The sequence below is a fragment of the Felis catus genome, chromosome C1, assembly GCF_018350175.1.
Source record: "Felis catus isolate Fca126 chromosome C1, F.catus_Fca126_mat1.0, whole genome shotgun sequence".
NCBI classification, from domain to species: Eukaryota; Metazoa; Chordata; class Mammalia; order Carnivora; family Felidae; genus Felis; species Felis catus.
This window is the reverse complement of record NC_058375.1, coordinates 194,897,964-194,917,460: the sequence shown is the minus strand read 5'-3', so window position 1 is coordinate 194,917,460 and position 19,497 is coordinate 194,897,964. Positions and strand designations below refer to the sequence as shown.

Below are 19,497 nucleotides of genomic sequence, written 5' to 3'. Positions count from 1 at the left end.
ACGGAGCTCATCTGGGGTTGGAGGGAAGAACTGGAGACTGGAGGTTGAGAAGAGACATCAAAGCACTCCCAAGGGTTCCAAAATGAAAACTTCTGAATGAGTTAACCTATTCCCTATGTTGAGAATGAGAAAATGAAACTTGATCAGGCATCTTAAATGTTTTTAGCTTTATTTTATTATATGTGCATATTCAAACACAGAGGTCTTAATATCTTTCATAAATATCTTTCATAAACGTTTCAGTATTCATATGCATTTTTTCCATGCTCTTTGGTCATTCAGTATTCATCACAGACTTCATAGTCATCTAAGGGAAGTTGGCTGTATAATCAATCTTTTGTTTTTACCTATAAAATGGCTAATAAAGGATTTTCATCCTGTAGTCACAGTGACTGTTGAAAAATATTATGGAGGTACATTGATCTGTAATGCTAAATGATCCTGAAATAATAGAAGTAAATTTGTCTTAAGCTTTTCCAAATACATTCTGCCCTTGTTTTTATTGTCCTGAGTGTCAAACCAAACTTTGTTTCTGAAATGCTGCAGTTGAGACCCACTAAAGTAAGCAAGGAAGTGGGACTTTCTACTCACTGCCAAGACAAGGCCATGGAATTGAAGTGTGAGGTCACAGGGCAACAGCATGACTCAGTGTGATAGCAGCAAATTCCAGAGGCTTAATAAAGTATCCTGTATAACTTGAGGAAGGGTATTTAGTTTGCATTTTGGACTGTAACTCCACTTATGACCCTTTTTTTCCCTCTTGGTCCCTATATACATCCTATTCTCATATCATCTTACAGCTAGGCTGCAGAGTGAAGAATGTTCTTCATTGACTAAAGGGACAGGTACTAAAGAAGGGAGATGTCACCCTGCCTAATGTTCTCTTGCAGGCTTGAAATAGCAAGCCAGTTGCTCCCAGCCTAGCCAACAAGCCCTAACCAGACCCCTCTCCCCAAACACCACATCATTTTTTTCTCCACCATTGTCCTGCCCATTTATGCCTTTTGCCACTATGGTTCTCAGTGACTTGTCCCAATGCACTCAGTAACTCAGTTTCCTTTTTGGAAAAATCAAATAACTTATCTAATAGAATTATAAAAAGCAGCAAATACTGAAAAATGAAAGTAAAATGTTTTGCTATAGAAAATGCTGTATCCAGGATTTGAACTGCTTTAATTGAATCTGAGTGGTATAAATCTACACCCACTGTCATGGATGATACATTTTTATTCCAAGGTCTTTCCAAAGTTAATTTCAGAAGAAGCAACCTCTTGGTTTAGTCCAGTGTTTTACACATGGGAAGTAGGTGCCTGTTTTGATTTTCCTTTAAACAAGATAAATATCATTAAGCATCATAGCTTAAGGAATAATCTAGTATTACCAATCTCTATTTACCATATATAATAATTTTTAGTCATATACTCAATAATGTTTTGAACATTACAAAAACGTGTTAATTATCTTGAACTTTTTTCTGATCTTCCCCAACTGTTTTTTTTTTTTAAATAGTTATTCTTTCAAACTCCAGGTAACAGTACTCCTGAGAATACATCTTGTGACAATCTTATGCACATACATATAAATACTTTATCAATTACACAGAAACATTCAACACATTACATTCAACACATTTAAGGGCACCTTAAATGGAACAGATGCACACATCTGCAAAACCTCAGCAGTCCCAGTCTGAAAACATTCCCACTCTGTAAGGCCCGGTTTCTCAGAGTGGAGGCTTTTTTGCAAGGTACAACAATACTTAGCTTATTAAAAAGTTTCCAACAGACTTCCGTAACACTAGAATGAAGGAGTCGGGCTGAAACGCAGACATGCCAGTATAATCGTGTTCAAAACAGCCCAATACTTTTTAAATATATATAAAGGTATTTAGAATTCTTGTCATATATTCAAGTTTTTTTTTGACTCCTTTACTTTTTAAATATTTGATACGATTATACATAGAGAATTTGAATCAAAAACCAAAAAGCTGGAACAAAGTGCACACATATAGAGACTCATACAGCCCAGACACTTGTAATTACCAAACGTAAGGCCTCTAACACTAATTGAGCAGCATAATTTTTAACAGGCAAAATATATCAGCTTAGAAAGAATCATAAAGCCACCTTATACATATATTTCTGCACTCGAGAATTAATTCAGCATCAAGTAAATGTTCTGAAAATTTTGTAAAATTTTGAAGAGGCCGTTTACCACCTCTGTTTTCTCAAGTTTTAGATGTGAAAGTTTTCATTTTATCCATTATCTTTAACTCACAGGTGTCTTTCATTCTCTTAGGAAATGGGACACAAAACCCCAAATAATATTTGAAAGTATAAATCACAACATAAGCAATGCCTATTTAATAAGCAATTTTAACAAAAAAAAATAATCTTCCTTTGTGATTTGGGTGAGTTTAGCAGGTCTCTCTATAAACATACTTTTCATAGCCAACGTAGTTAAAAGTTTAAGCATACAGAATGTATTTTCGATTCACTGCCATATAATCAAAATCTATAACTTCAGTTGGAGGACTAGAAGATGCACACACACACGTGTGTGCATACACGCACCAATTTACGTACATATATGAGTTTTTATATGCTTAGTAGTTATGTAACAGTTTTCTAATGTAAACTGTTAAAATTTTGAAATTCAGTTTTGAACTATATGATGCCAAGCCCTACTACAGGATCAGTAACACACTGGATATGGCCTCACAAGTTTTCTAAGTTTTATGCTCTTCCTGAAGTAACTGAACTTCAGGTTAAAGTACACAAACCGACTGTGCCTATGAAGAGATTGCTCACTTTATCATTTCTCCTCATAAACATAGATGTCTAAAGGATAAGAATATTGTTAACACTGAGAAAAAGTTATTTTACCAAACCAATTCTAACAACAATAACCTCAATATCTAAAAATATACCCTCGAGGGCAGGCACAGGATACTGGAATCACATTTCCCAATATCTCCTCATCTTGGCATTGATGTGGTAATGGCTAGAAGTAGGAATACCATACGTTTCTAGCTAGAATATTTACATTTAGTTTTCATTATAGTATAGGCTGTTTAGGTTCTTAATTCAAAATTGTGTGGTTATTTTTAGAATATTTTCTCTCTAACATGATTACGAAATGGAACGATCTTAGGGCATTAGCATTTTGATTTACAACATGCAAGGTAAATGACGGTTGAAAAATAAATATTGAAAAATCCACAGCTTTAAAAATAGTGTTTTCTTTTTGTAAATGGCTGTATTGTTGGTCAAAGCAAAAGTGGCTGCAGGCTTATTTATTATTTAGTCTCCTCAAACTAATATTTTCCTTACTTATTATTTTTATGTAAATTGCTATGCACACAGCCACCTGATTTAATATTTTTGAAACTATAAAAATAAACATTTGCATGAGATGTATAATGTGAGTAATCTCAAAAATTGCATTCTCTTTTTAGAACATATTATTTGTTAATATTCCTAGGTAAGCAGCTCCATAATAGTATATATTTTTAACTGCTCAAGGCTTTTTGAATCATAAACAATGTGCAGTGAAATGGCTCTTTCCTCTTATTCTTCCCTGGTTTTTATGGTCTTCACACAACCAAATTCTCTTAGCCATTGATTTTTTAAAGGTGTTTATGAAACAATGTGCGCATTAGCAGCAAAATCTACTGAGATTTGTGTCACCCGTTGGATGTAAAGTGCTGTGTCTTCATCTTGTCCGAGCAAAAGTAGTCACCTTTGAGCAAAGCGATCCCTCCTACATCTCGTCTACACCTGCCGCTCTTACAAGATCCAGAATTAAACATGAGACTCATCTAGGTCTACATCAGTCTCCCCCAGCTCAGTGGGCGTAAAAGTGAACTGGCTGGACAGCAGGGGGTTCTCCATGCCATTTTCCTCACTGATGTGAAGGACGGTGTCTCCGTGCTGTAGGAGGATGGATGTCTCAAGGCCTGTGAATTCATCAGGGTCTGAGAGTTGCGTAGAGAGGGGGCTGTGTGCTGTAGCACCTTGCACTTCTGTGTCCTCCTTCTTTTCTCCTTCTTCAGCAGGGAGGGTCTCACTCTGTGACCAAAAAGATCATAACATCATGGCAAGGTAGGATAGGTGCCAGGGAAGAGCATCAAAAATATTGTTGTCTACCTGAAACCGGATAAGAAATCACACGGCCAGTCCCCAGTTGTAGCATTTGCCATATGTGAGCTCCTCTGTGGGCCCTTTCAACTTTGTAAGCCTCTGTTTTCTAATCTGTAGCATGAGCGGGTTTTTTTGTTTTGTTTTGTTTTGCCCTCTTACCTTGTTTGTAGACTGTGAGGTAAGTTTGGACTGTTTGAGACTGTAGGATGGGATGGTGTTACAATGCTTTTTAATTGTTAACGACTATACAATGTATGTAGTGACATTGCCCCTTCTTTAAATACCACTGGGAAGAACATGGGGATCTATGGGAATTCACTTATGAAACATTGGAAGAAGAAAAAAAAATTAAAACCACAAGAAAAATATCAAAACAATGAGGAAAAAGGTCAGAATAGGAAGTTCCTCTCATCTCATAGGATACAGAGGCTCTCTTTTTTACGGCTTCTAAACTGGTAACTTAATTTTCCTTTTAAATTGAACCACCTTTCAACCAGGTATTATATATTGGTTTTCAATGGTTATTTTAGCTGGGAAATATTTTCTCTTAAGTTTTTCATAACAAAGAATACCAAGGTTTCTCTTATTCCTTCTTAAGCAGCTGTATTCCTGACCCTATACTTTATATGGATTTTCTTGTTCACGATGAGAGGACCGTTGTCTGTCTGGGTAACAAAACGTTACAGACTCAGACTTAAATTAAATGTAATAAATTTGCATATCCATGTTGCTCATAGACATAAGTGGGCAGGGAGCAAGCCTTGCCAGTTTCCGTAGAGCCCTCACCTGCTTGGGAGACAGGCTGTGAAGATCAGCAACCACAATGGCAGGGGAAGACGTGAGGACTGGTTTGTCCATTCCTTCTGGTTTCCTAGATGGAGCTGGGCTGCAGCCTTGTGGCTGGCCTATAGCAGGAAGTGTTTCTGCTGGGGAAGCTGCTGGCTCTGGCTGAGCCTCAATGAAGGTCACAGAACGTTTCTGATCCGCTGTAGGTCAGAATTAGAGCAGTAAATACGGAAAAAAAATATGTTGTCAGTGCTTAAAAATTAGCTTTGACCACTGTTTCCTGGCTTTTCTTTATGAAGACACTGCTGGCTTATTAATAAATGAGAACATATTTGACTATCAGGTACATGTTTTGATTTCACCTTCTTTCCTATAAAGAGTAGGACTTGGATAGAAAAAAATCATTTTTACATAAAAGGCTTAATACAAGATTTCCATAGAGGGTTAGGGGAACTTGGTTATCACTCATAACAACTACCAACAAGACTTCAAAGTCCCTATTATTCATCATTTCATTGTCTTTAGTAAGACACAAACTCAGTTCCTCTACTTTCTAGAGTCAAATCTCATAGCATTCATGGTTTACCTTGAACTCTTCCATTTCCCTAGGTTCATAGGGTAGGCATAGGTAGGAAAAGTGAAAAGAAGAAAAAGCACTAAAGTGTTCTGGGTGACTTCTTCCCTTATCCTAGCATGTTCCCATAGGTATGCTCATCTGCATGCGCTCAGGGTCTACAGACCTTCCCGACTGGGTTGCATGACATCAATGTGTCAATGGTACAGTCAGAAGGGACACAGGAGGCCTCACCAGATGGCTTCGTTTTAGGTTGAATGCTCCTGCGGGTGGTTGACAGCCGAGCCCCATGGCGGTTTTTGGGTTCAGTCTGGGTCTTCTGACGTGATAGTAGAGGACGTCTTAGCTAAAGAGAACAGGCAGAATAAAGCTGGCAAGAAGGGTCTGACTGCCTGGGAGGAAACTCTGTGCTCAGAGGATTCTGACTATGGTGTATTCTTTACGGGTTTCTGTGGATGCTTATATTTGTAGCTGATAAATTAAACTTCTTTCTGCATATGTAACTATTGCGTATTTGAATCTGGCATCCCCTTTAACCAATTCTATCTCCCAGTTATTAGTTCTTTATGTATCCTAAGGACGTAGATTAACATAATTTCAAGCAGTCATGTGGGAATTTCAGAATTACTGCTTATCAACTGGCCTCTACTCACCTAAAAGTCATAGTTAAACACATGCTCATAACGCTCAAAGGGAGGTTCATGAAAAAACTTCAGATGCTGAGAAAGCATCTGGTATCCAAATCAACGTTGAGAAGCTCCAATCAAAGCAACAGTGCAAAGGCTCATTTAAGTTTGTATTTAAAAAGTAAAGGAACCCCACCCAAGGAAATTTGTAAAGATGATCTTTACTTTAATTTTGATTTTAACTTGAATCATTACTCTGGAAATGAGTACGTGTATGCCTGTATAGAGAAACAGGCCTTAAATCAACTTTTTACCAGCCCTCCTTGCTCAGTCAGGTTGGTTGGGAAAGAAGGTTTCTGAATAGGGAACAGACAGACGTATAGGCCTACTTACTTTACTAAGTCATCAGCTTTGCTAATAAGATTCAAAGCCAACATAGAACTAAAACTCTCAGCTGGCCCAAGTACTTACCACATTTTAAAGTTGCTCTGTACAGCTTATTTCAGGTGGGAAGGCAATATATGATCTGAATACAGGTGGGCATTAAAAATTAAATAGAGCTTTCATTTCGTAGAATCACTCTCCTGCCCTTTCAGGGTCTGCTTACCTGCCTCAGGCCCCTCTTCCTCCCCAGTGGTTGCTGAATGAGGAGGTTCTGTTGGCCAGGCTCACTCTGGACACTTGCCACCCTGTCGAGCATCAACAGTGTTAGTGTGGACCCTGCGGAGACTACAGAAGACCATCCTCTGGTGGGTGGTAGCCAAAATCACTTATATGAAACAGTCACTTCAAAGATACCATTATCTTTGAAGGAAGGTCGGGAAAGGATCCCTGGGATGGGAGATTTCAAGGGTTTGGGAGGGAGAACGAGGCCTTACAGCCCCACGCTGCCAAAATTGAGATTTTTGTTTTCAGTCACTGATGCCATATCTATCATTGAGCAAAACATTGGTTCGATCACACCCCTGGTTTGGAAGCCACCATAAAGTTAAAGATGTCATATTCTAATCTCAATTTTTTTTTTCCAAGGGGAAGGGAAAAGGTGGTGACAAACAAACACAAACAACTCTATCACATGGATGGGAACACCTTCTTTAAAATTTCAATTCAAATGAAAATAAGATGAACAGATATCAAACACATCAGACACAGAATCCATTTGGGTGAAGGGGCACATTCAACACATGTTTGCAGCCTGAAGTCTCTGTGACTACTGAGTAAATGGATAGTCACATGGGTAGACAATTCAAATGTTTTTTAAAAAAAGATTTTAGATTTAAAAGGCCGGCAAAATAATTAAGCTATCAGTAGAACTCAGAAGCTTAATTAAATAATATTGAGTAGCTGCACTCAAACATATTGTACAGTTTATAAAACAACCACCTGCTCCCCCCAAATTTGCTGTGTATGTGTGCATTTTATATGCAAAAATGACTATTGACAGTGGTCGCTATTTCAGTATTGGGTGAGGTGGAAAATATTGTCATGGGCCCATGATCCATTTTCATTCTGCATGCATGTATAATAGGTATTTATACTGGAAAACGGGGGGTGAAAAAAGGAAATGTATTGTGCCCCAGAGAACATTGTAATCCTACAGATGATGCCAATGTGCTTATTTGGTTAATTACTGCTTTGCCTTTGCAAAAGGAGAGTCATCTACAAATAGACTTTAGAGTAAAACATTCAGAGGAATCCTTAGTCAACAACTGTCCAGGAAAAAGAAAGACTATATTCATTCATTTCCATTTTTTTTTTAAATGAACTATCTGAAGTATCTAGCTGTAGTTACAGGGAGAGAAATTGATGGCAAGATGGACAATCAGATGTTTCCCCTGTTAACAACTAGTTAACCATCGTATGGTTGATAGTCATATCCGTCATTTTTTAAATGTCTTACTCATATTTCCACTAGAAGAAAATTAATGATTCCCAAATGGAGTTTATCAAAGTTTTTATGAAATAAGGATGTAAGTATAATTGGCCATTTGGGATACACAATACAAAGTTCCAGAGTCCCCCAAACAGATGCTTTTTAAACATTCTTGTCTCTTTAATGTCAAGTTCAAAAGATCAATATACATTACTTTTATACATATATGACCTTGTATCATATATGACCTTTCTATGAAAATTATCCAAATGAACAATGCAATAAATTCTGATAAGCAATCCAGACTCTGTTGCTGTTTGAAGTGACATCTCCTTATTAATTATACATTTTAACATGTGTCTTAAATTGGAAAGAGAATTCAATTACATATGCACAAAAGTAGAAACAAGTTTCTCTCAAATACCAAGCAAAGCTCTCTTTGGCATGGTTTCCTCATTGACATCTAAATGTTACCTCAGTTCCCTTGGCCAAAAAGGGAGGTTAATACTTACCACCTACCTCCCATTAAGGTAGAGAAAAGAAGTTAGTTGATGTAAAATGGTTTGAACATGAAAAGGGATGTACAGAACATGCTTCTTTGTTTTACACTTGATATTTGTAATGAGTTTATTGCTTCTAGAACGCTAAAAGGAAGTAGGTTATAAAATGTCTTGAAAACAATTGGGCTGAGAAAATGAAATTGAGGCAGTCCACTTGTCTCATTTTTATTCAGTAATCTGAGATTGTGAGAAAAAAAAATGGTACAAGAAAAAAAAATACACGTTACTCAGGGAGTGTTAAATGTCAAAGCATAATGGTAATTTCATGATGATTATTCCAAGAGAGGATCATAAGCATAAAAATTTTCTCTATGGATAGAGAGGCTTATATCTAAGAAATGAATCAAGTTTATAGCTTTAGCAATTAGCTGTTCTATGTAAATGATCTAGCATTTCATCAGTGGAATGTACACATCAAAGATGAAATTACAGAACATGTCCTTGGAAATAGTATATCCCAGCTAATAAATTATATTCTCCCTAAACATGTGGTGCTAACATGTTGGCACTGGGGACATCCAAGTCTGGGTTAAATGTGTACAGTTTGGCCACATTAATAATAAACAGCCAGAGAAGTTAATAATGGAAGTAATTTATGCAGAACACACTTCTTTCTCTCAGGTCTATATCAAATTGGAGTTGCATAGAAAAAGGAGTTTCAATTTAGCTTCTCTCGAGTCATGTACTGTATTAGTAGAATTTAGCATTTATGATTTGTGACCATAAGAATGTACAATACTAAAACCAACCTGGAGCAGACCAAGGTGTCTGCCCTACACACCTCTCTAAAGAAAACTGGTTTCTTGTAAATTTTAATCTTGGGAATGAGAAATGGCTGATTTTCTACTGTTTGACAGTAGAATAGGTTAACTTATAGAATAGGTTAACTAATAATAGGTTAAGACAATAGAGATAAAAGGAAATAAAACTTTCTAAATTGAAGCTAAAATTATCCTTTGTATTTTGAGTCACTGAAAAACATCACCATGGCAAACCATACAACGATCTGGATTGTAGAGAAGTACATGCACTTGGGGCTTAGCAGAATTTTGACTCAACTGTCTATGAAAAGCAAAAACAACTTACTCAAAATGCAAGGAAGTAATTTATAAGCTAGCGAAGTTTAGACAATGTTAGGAGAACAATTCTGGCACAAATGACCTCTTTTCCCCTGTTTCAGCCTGATGGCCTAGATTATAGTGTAGAAATATGTATGCATCTCCTGAGTGGGACATATACCAAAATGGTGCTTCTTAAAAGAAAGGAGAGGTGAATAAGGGGATATTCAGTAATGTAATGAAACTATAATATGCAAAAATGTGATAACAATTCATATCATTTATCCTAAATTACAAAAAAAGTATAGATTGAGACATTAATATATTTCATAAGTGGAAGCTGTAGGTGAGACTAGCACAAGGAAAATGAATTAGTATTTTCATTGCCTTCACCTATGCTTTTAGTTTCAATTTTAATATGTTAGAGAAATCTAGAGGCGGAATACGAGACACAAAGCATAGCCATTTACCTGGAGTGACTGCCTTGTGATAGGAATGCATAAAGCCTGCACCAAAGGAGCTATAAAGCATTTGTAGAGAACAGGGATACAAACAGGAGACAAAATTCTACTTCTCCCTTTCCCAATAAAAGAGCATTGTTTAAAATTTACTTAGCCTCCACAGTGTCGGGAGCAAGAATTTCTGTCCACTTAAAAGTCCTTCTGGCTGGACTAAGAATCAAATTGACATGAGACAGATTAACAGGAGAAAATCAAATTTAATAGTGCACATATGGGGTATCCACATAGACATGGGAATTCCAAAGATAGGCAAAATGAGGTATAGGTGTTATTCTGAACTAAGTAGAAGGGGTTTGGGGTCTGGGATTCCAGAGGAAAGTATGTACTTCACAGGGCAATAAGAAGAGCAGGTATTTGGTAATTAGATGTTTGCTCTGCCATACAGATGGGTTGCTCAGATAAAATTCATCTCTATTAATAACACTTATTCTGGGAAAGACCCCCAATTTAGATTCTGCAGTGTGGTTCAAGAAGGACAAAAGTTTCCCTTGATGCCATGGGGTCTCAAGTGCCCTCAGCTCAAAATAATCCACTGGCACATTCTGGAGGGGGTCTGTCCAGAACCCCCTCAACAACATCCAGAAAATGTATTTTAAATGCCACAGAATTGAGAGATTAGTGGCTAGAATCAAGAGTAAAACGGGAGAATAGTCTGGATTTTAGATAGCCAGTAAGAACTGAGATAGCATTGGCAAAGGGCGTATCTGTATATCACAACACACATTTTCTTAGCTGTTCATTCTCAGCTACATGAAAAGGTTTCTATATTTTTCTAAGTACTTGGAGAGTACTTGCCTAGTTTTCATACTTTGAAAATGTGGATGATCAAGACATGGGTTCGACTAAGTAGGTTATCTTCATTTTGTCTCACCCAGGCTTGTTCAGACTTGAGCCACGTTCTTATTTTTCATTGTGATTGAAGTTACCCTTACAGAATCAAACAGCATTATAATATTTTTCTAAAATTTATAATTGACTGTTAATCTGTGCCTTTAAAAGTATTCTAATGTGTCCAAACAAAATCTAATTTTCCAGTACACACATACAGGCTAAAGTGCTTGAATAACTTCTGTATGTTTAATTCTTCTGGAGAGAAAACATGATTCACAGTGTGTATATTTGGGGGCAGATACAGAGAGAGAACATCTACAGTGAGTTTCTATGCCTCTAAGAGCAACACTCTCAAAAGAAGAGAATCACTCATGGGATATTATTTTATCCCGTTTATTAATTTCCAAGAGAAAGAATCTTTGCTCCATAGTGTAGTACTTCTAATAGGCTGATATTTCCCGTGATGAGTATTTAAAAGAAAGCAGATAGCACAGGTTAGAAAAAAAGTCCTGGAAGAAATTTTCAAAAGGTCTGCAGAGTTTTTGTTCTTTTCTACCTATTCATCAGATCACCTTAGTTATCTGGTCTCTTCCTTTTTTTTTTTTTTTTGGTCTCTTCCTCATTTTTCCATTAGGTCAACGTGTGCCACTGACCTAAAACAATTGCTCTTTCGAAAGCAAATCTCCAGAAAGTACCAAAATGTTGGGGGGTGGGGGAGAAGCAGCTTGTATTACTTTCCCTTGGGCATGCTTCCTGGCATCCTTTAAGAATTGGAGCCAGATTTTCCTAAGGACTACTTTGGGTGTATTTTAGGGCCTGAGTGCTCAGGTGTGTGCTAAATATAATTGCCGTTGTTAATGCCTAACTGCTTCTTTAGGATCTTAAGAGTCTGAAACCTAAAGAAGTTTCATGTCAAAAATAAGAAAGCCTGGAAACCAAATATAATAAGTGTCTATTCTATTTTATAAACCCACCTCTTAGTAAATGCCAAAAGTTCCTCTCCTCCAAAGAGAACTTGGTGACGTGATGGAGTTTAAAAAATACGATTTGCAGTGTATATGGCAAAGGTGGATGTGCTACTGGCTGGTGGAATACCTCTGCATTAATAGAGTTGTTTAGAATCCAAAGTGAATGCCTCATCTTCTCTGTTCTTAATGACCACCACTGAGGCTGGGTGGTTAACACCCAGAACAAAAACATGCCAGTTACAGGAACCACAGATCAACAACAGTTGGTCTAAAACCGTCCCCAAAGTCCTCACATGACTGACTAATTCAGATGTAGATAAAAAGCTATAGCTTTGGCTCTGATTCAGTCTCATGTAGCAAAAACTTTGGGTTTTATTCCCATTGGTACTGGACCCAAGCCAGATTGGTTCTGATAACCCCAAAGTCAGCAACTTGAATCCTGAACCTGCTAGAGACGACTAAATCCTTTGGAGAGTTTGTAAAAATCAACACAAATCCCTGCCTTCTCTCACCAAACCTGAGCTAGTATTGACTCGGCAAGAGTAGAATTTGGCCTAATTAGAAAAGCCCTGGCCGAATGGAAGTCTGATTTAATCCTTTCCATTCTCAGTGGGCCACCGAACTTATCTCCTAATCAAGGATCTGTTGTCTCAAGTCTGATTTTAAGCATCAAACAAATGCTTTCTTTGAAAGTAGTGGTCATGATGCTAGACTTGGTTCAGATCTTTTCAAACACGGTGAAGAATGAAAGGAAACCGTCTTGAGACCGTCTTGTTCTTCCTCATCCCCAAAGCTCTTGATAATGGAATTAAGTCTGCACACGCTGCAGCACTTCCACATTTACCACCAATAAGAGACTGATCTGTCAAGGCAAGGGCTCGCAAACACAAATGAATGTCATGAATTATGGGTCTAGTAAAAAAAAATGATACACCCGATGATGGACTAAATTTCCCATTTTCAGTTGCTAAAGAAAATGTGAAATCTGAACAAGATGCAAAGAAAACAAAGAACACCCTTTCACAGGAACGGCCTCTCAACATTTCCTCATCTTTGTGATAAAGCAATAAACACGTTGTATTGTACTCACTATATAATGCAGACCTGGAAGGGAATGTTTTCTCTTGAGATGGATGGAACTAAGGAACTCTTAGAATGAACAAGAAGCATTACCCCTAATGAGGATTAGTTGAGAGGTGTGAATCAACAGCACAAGATTAGGGATGTGTGACGTGGTTTATCTGAGTGTTAAAGGTGCAGTCCCCCTTTCTGATGCTTTAAACCAATAGCCAAGGCATTTTGTTGTTTGCATCAAAAGACTTTTCTTACTTACCAAGAAATGTCTGTGTCTGATATTTCATGGCAAGTTTGGGAGTCATCTTTGTGCTGGGACATTCTTTTTACGTGCTGTTTGAACAAGCTACTATAATAGCTTGCCACATAGCATGCATCAAGGAGAGGGAATTATAGAAATTGTATTGACATTGCTACGTTTATCATAGCAGCATTGTTTGTCTTCTTACCATCCATGCTATTAGCTAAAAGACCTGGCTACATTTAATAAGGGGCTGCTTGATGATGGGGAGTTGTATTAAAAGGCTTGTGAAAAACAGTTCTCAAGGGATATCAGTGTGGGGGGAATGATTCGATGGGATAAAATTAACATTTAGCATATCAAACTTTAGACGTCCATGGGACAAGCCCCTGAAAGAACTCCAGAGATTTTTTTTTTTTAAGTAAGCTTTTTAGGCCATTTGTGATTAAGCTCTGAAGCTGAAAATGAAGGAGGCTACACCTTTGACTTCCAGGCTCGTGTGTTCATGAGCAACAAAGGGTAAGAAATGGAAATAGATATCAAGACGGGGGCGAGAGGAGACAGAGAGACAGAGAGACAGAGGAGACAGGGAACAGCTTAGTTTCCCAGCACAGACACCAATAGACAGGTAGCATTGACACTGTACCTAGAGAGGCTGCCCTCGGCGGCCAGGCCCTGGGAGTCATCGAGGACATTAGGTTCACTGCAGGAGGGGTAGGGAGATGAAGCATTTAGGGAAAGAAAATGCAAACAAATAAAAGAAAAAGAAAAAAAGGCATGCAATTTTCTGCTTCCAAGAGCCAAAAATAAATAAATAAATTTAACAGAACAAGGAAGGAAAAGGAGACAGGTAACCATTTCACCTTGTGCTGGGTTTGTCAAGACAGGACTCGAGGCAATGGGGGAGGAGGGACTTTGGGTGGTTGCGACTCTCAGAGGAGTGATCTGTTTATTGGTTAAGCGTTGGGACTTAAAATGAGCTCCAAAGGGACACATGAGCTCTGAAATGCATTGCAGAATGAATCTGTAGAAGATGAGATTATAATTCCTTTGGTAACCATTTGGTTGGATGGGTATTACTTTTAACCTGTCTTACTATGTACATGATTCTTCATTGATCAGGAACCTGCTTCTTTCTTATGTGTTGTGACATTATCACACAAAAACCACTTACCATGACTGCCACAACCAAACTCTTGGAACTGATGCCATTAAGAAAAGCAAAGAAAGAACTCAACTTCCCTTGCTAATTTTGCAATGAAAATGCAAGTAAACAAATGGAAGGAAGATAACCCTGGAATATTCACATGGAACTCTAATTTACCGCCTTAGTCCTCCTCTAGTGACTGAATTCTAAATGCCAAAGGAAAAAAACTTGTCAGGTTGGTGAGAGAATGATTAGTTTATTGATTTATTTGGATGCAGCTGATTGCGGGTTTTGTGAACAGAAACTATATCTTTCTTTCTTTCTTTCTTTCTTTCTTTCTTTCTTTCTTTCTTTCTTTCTTTCTTTCTCTCTCTCTCTCTCTCTCTCTCTCTCTCTCTCTCTCCTTTAGTACCTAGCTACCATTGAGCTAAGCACCCATGAGCTGATTGTACACTGTAGAAATAGCCTCTGTCTCCAGGAAGAGGCTCCTTTTTCTTAATACACATAGACTTTACTACCTTCACTAGCCTTCCAAAATATGACTCAAGCCAAAGGGTTTAACTGTATGATTTTTCCGGATTTTCCATATATCCACAAGAGAACAAATTTTCCTCCTTGAAACAAATTACCCTCTTAATGAATATGTACAAAGGGAATGGATGGTCTTGTTAGTTTAGATAAATAACCAAGAAACTCTCTATGTTAAATTCCTATAATTCCCTAATGTAAATAAAACTTTTAAATAAATTACTGGATAGTTTTCTCTTGTCCTTGATAGAACCTTGCACATTGCTAGCAATTAAAAGTGAATTGATAGTTACCAATATTATCTTTTATTTTTGGACATTTTATGTATGTATGTATGTATGTATGTATGTATGTATTTATTTATTTATTTATTTATTTATTTATAAAGTAGGTTTCACACCCAGCACAGAGCCCAATGTGGGCCTGAACTCAAAACCCTGAGATCAAGACCTGAACTGAGATGAAGAGTTGAACATTTAACCGACTGAGCCATCCAGGCACCCCCTTTTTTGGACATTTTATAGTTTAGATCTAATTTTGTTCGCACATTTGCCTAAATCGCATAAATTGCCTTTTTAAAGGCAAATTACCAAAAGGAAGGTACATAATCTTTTATAATGATACTAACCCTTATATGTTATTAATTTTTATAATAACCAACCAGTACATAAAACATTGCTTTTTTGACAAGTATGCAATTTCCTTATTAATCATCTTTTATCATTTTCCCCTATTTTTTGATATTCTCCCAAGTTAGGCTTCATTTCACAATTTTTTTTTTCCATCTGTAAAGTTCATGAACTATTTGCTAAAGGATTTGGGTACAGGGTAATTATTCCTGCATATAAGCTGATTTTATCTAAACATTAGAATGTGATCCAGTTTGTATTATTTTCCATGTATGAATTATAACAATGAAACTGTAGTATTAAAAATAAACAACAAACTAGCCAAAAACACATAAGGCCAATGCTTTGAAAGAATTCAGTTCCTGAAGTGAAAATATCACTGGTTCTGAAATAGATAATGTTTTGACTTTTACGTCACATAATTTTCTGTACTTGATATATGTATCTTGGAATGTTTCATGTATATTCTTAGAGGGCAGAGAACACATAAAGAAAATGTCTTAAAGTGGTTAGTCATGGAATCATAAAACTATAGATAGAGAAGGTACCGTGAAGACCACTTTAGCCAACTTCTTTATTTCACAGACAAGAGCATTGTTGACCCTTGTTAAATGACCTGCCCAAGGTTACACATGTTGGCATAGGTCCTGTTCTGTTTGGTTAAGCATCACTACCTCCAACTAAATACTAATGACCTACCAAAGTCTAAATTGTACCACATGTATCAAGCTAGTCTAATATGCTTGCCAGGTACTCATTAGCTTAGCTAATGATACATGTGAAATACGAAAATGTCATTTGATGACCAGAAAAAAAGATCATGTATCTATTTCTAGAGAATTTTTAAGTTGAAACAATGCGTGCGTCCCAGCATTCTACTGGTCTGGCTTAGAAAACCCTGCAAACTGTTGCCTGCATGACTTTGGTTAAAACGTCCTTTGTTGAATGATCTACATAAAAACATGATTGTCTGCTTCTCTTTTGGCCTTTTAAGAATAATAAAAGTAAATTTTCAGCATTGCTAGCTTTGCCCCCAAATGCAGAATGTAAGATATCCATGGCTCTTTACCTTTGGCTGGGTAACATGCCCACCTCGGCCTGAGGTGCAGACATGCTAGAGACGTGGCTGGAGAACCGCCTCCTTCCGATAGCACTCAAGAGGTAAGCTTCTTGTTCACTTACCACACTGGGCATGCTTACAGAGTCATCTGATAGGGGGCAAAGGAATGGAGTGTTATAAAACTATGACGTTGATCAGAAAACCCAAACCAAATTTGTCCTTGGGTTCCATCCTTGGCTTGAATACAACCTTAGGGCGATCTCTGAAGCTATCATTTGTACCTTTTATAGACTATAAAGTAAGACTCCCAAAGGTCTTAGTTTTTCATGGGTACAAAGGGATAAATAACTCTTCATATCTACACATCTCCCACCCTCAAACAGCCCTTATGAAATAAACAAAAACTTCTTAGCCATTTCACAAGTAAAAAACTTGTGAAAGTCAAGAGGCATTGGCAACATAAAGATTTCAGAAAAGCTGGACTAAACATTCTGAGAATAGTGCAGAAAGGAATATTATTAAATGAGTCACGTACATTTCTTTGACATTCAAAAACTACATTGAGTACACCTAAAGATTTTTAGACAGCTGAGAGAAAGACTATTTCAGATAGTTTTAGGAAAAATATTTTAAAACTTATAAAGTTAAAAAAATAAATACTTATTTTGACCTAAAGTTTTAAACTGTATGCATGTAGTCTTACTTTCTTCATGGAAGTGGTAATGTGTTCAAACCCACATGAAAGTTAGCTTTAACACAGTATTTGTGACAGGTAATCTCATTCAAGTGAGTTAATGTTGTTTGTTGCTGAACAGTAAACATATTTTGATTAACATAGTGTTGTGGTGAACTTATGCTACCATATAAGATCATCTGACATTGTGCATTTAAAATACCCCAAATAGTCCTATTTCTAATAAAACTTCTTTAAAACTCAAAGGTGTATATGAAGTGTCAGAAATATTAGTGACTGACTTGAAGTTGATTCTTGTTATAGAGTGGTATTTCTTTTTTAGGTGTGTTCACAGAGAAGAGAGTAAATAAATGCGCCTTAAAAATATGAAAAACATGGTAAGGTAGATAGAGCTATTTCTACAAAAATCAGATCTCACTGATTTTTCCCCCTATTTAAACTCATATATCACTTAAAAGTTTGTCAGTATTTGTTTGATGATTAATTATGTGTTGCTTTCCATTCACCCTTTTGTTAAATGTTACCAAAAATGTTTGTCATCTCCTCTGCAGGGCTAGATCTAAGATCTCAGAGAATTTATTTTTTCTCATTCTTGTTCCTCATCTTGTACCTGTTAGGTCTTAAGACAGGTTTGATGATAGAATGGGAAAATAGTTTAATTCAAAAGAGTCAACCATCTGGCTTTCATATCCACCCTATATAAATTAATACACACCCACATAACAACAACACATTTGTTAGCAACTCAGTTTCCATTGGGATGATTGTGATGTCTAAGAGCAGAGATAGTGACAAAAAATTACATATTCATCAGTGTGTAAGTGCTGGCCCCTAGCTAGTGGTCATTCTGTTTATGTCCTCTCTACTTTTCTTCTCTATTTCCTTCCTGCTGGCTAGGACATCTACTTATTCCTAAGGTTACCTACAAAAAATATTTAGCTCTACTAAAGATTGGTGGTATAATTTCCCATAATTAAAAAGATTGCTGGGAGAGACTACTTCAAGCATTAAAGAAAAACAGATACTACTTGAAGTTTGGAACGATTATAAGGACTTAATGAATATAAAAACTGTTGATCCTTATCTCTCTCATTTTGTTTCCTAGGTCAAGATTTTCCAAGATTGCCCAAATTACAATTTGAAGAGTATTTCCATGCACAATGACCAGGGTGATTTTGAAACAAGTATATCTGTAGGTCAAGTGAAGGACAATATGATTATCACTTTGTTATCTAATTAACCCTGAAACAAAATCTGGAAATGTTGCTGCATTTCTTTCTTTCTCTCTCCTACACATCCAAGTATAATAGGGTACTAAAATACTTTCATTCATGTTAATTAAAATTCTAACCTCAACTCTTATTTTTTCTAGTTTTGATTGAGGCTTTTTGTTGTTGTTTGACATGGAGAGGCTCTGAGTGAAGATCTACATTTTGTCTTCTTCATTTTTAAGACATTGACAGCATGCTTTGCTATAAATGTTATATATCAGAGGGTCTTTGAAACACAACTGGAAAATAATCAAGACAATAAAAATAAGTAAATTACCATGGTATTTCATTGGACCTTTACTTTTTACTTTTAAAACCTACTCCTATTAAGCATACACATGAAGTATATTCTCAACTAGATTTTCCCACATTTCATGACACCAAATCTTAGGCATATGAAGTAGAAGCTCCTGGACTGCCTCAGTCATTAGGGATACTCTTAATTCAAATTTAGGTTGTATTCCCTCTTGGGTTGTATTCCCCCATGAAAGCCTACTGGTTTATGTTCTAGAGAGTGTAGCTGACTGGTCTTTTCTGAGTCCTGAGTACATGCATTGCTTACTTTTCCTTGCCCAATAGGGTCACGTAAGTGCTGATGAGCTTTCTAAGCAAGATAGCCAGGAGAAAGGGGAATAAACACTTCCCTTAGTTACCTAACTACCACTTAAATGAGAATAAGTGGAAAAGTTTCAATATACAAGCTCAAAAAAATGTGGGGGTCACTAAAGATTTACTTTTTGTCTGAATTCCTTCCAAATGACCAAGACTATCAAAGAATTTATAGAAGAGTAGGCAGTAGGAATCATGGTCACAATTCCATTTTAAATCCTTTTTGTAAAAAATGACCAAGGGATCAGAACTGGAAAGGGTCAGAATGGCAGAAATCCTTTGCAAGCTCTCATTTGCATGCCAAG

The 19,497-nt window shown here is 36.8% G+C and overlaps 1 protein-coding gene across 4 annotated transcripts in view; it reads right to left on the bottom strand.

The window, feature by feature from the left end:
* Nucleotides 1-152: 152 nt before the first annotated feature.
* The window catches only part of UNC80 (unc-80 homolog, NALCN channel complex subunit), a 227,255-nt gene continuing 207,910 nt past the window's right edge, over nt 153-19,497 (bottom strand). For 3 of the 4 annotated variants that reach the window (XM_045034431.1, XM_023259652.2, XM_011285519.4), the window contains 6 exons: nt 16,628-16,766; nt 13,901-13,957; nt 6,736-6,817; nt 5,737-5,848; nt 4,929-5,128; nt 153-4,070 (listed from right to left, as the gene is read on the bottom strand). In XM_045034431.1, the coding sequence (XP_044890366.1) occupies nt 3,804-4,070; nt 4,929-5,128; nt 5,737-5,848; nt 6,736-6,817; nt 13,901-13,957; nt 16,628-16,766 (857 nt within the window). In that variant the 3' untranslated portion in view covers nt 153-3,803. The remainder of the gene's footprint in view (nt 4,071-4,928; nt 5,129-5,736; nt 5,849-6,735; nt 6,818-13,900; nt 13,958-16,627; nt 16,767-19,497) is intronic. The other variant, XM_011285520.4, reaches the window with a different exon arrangement.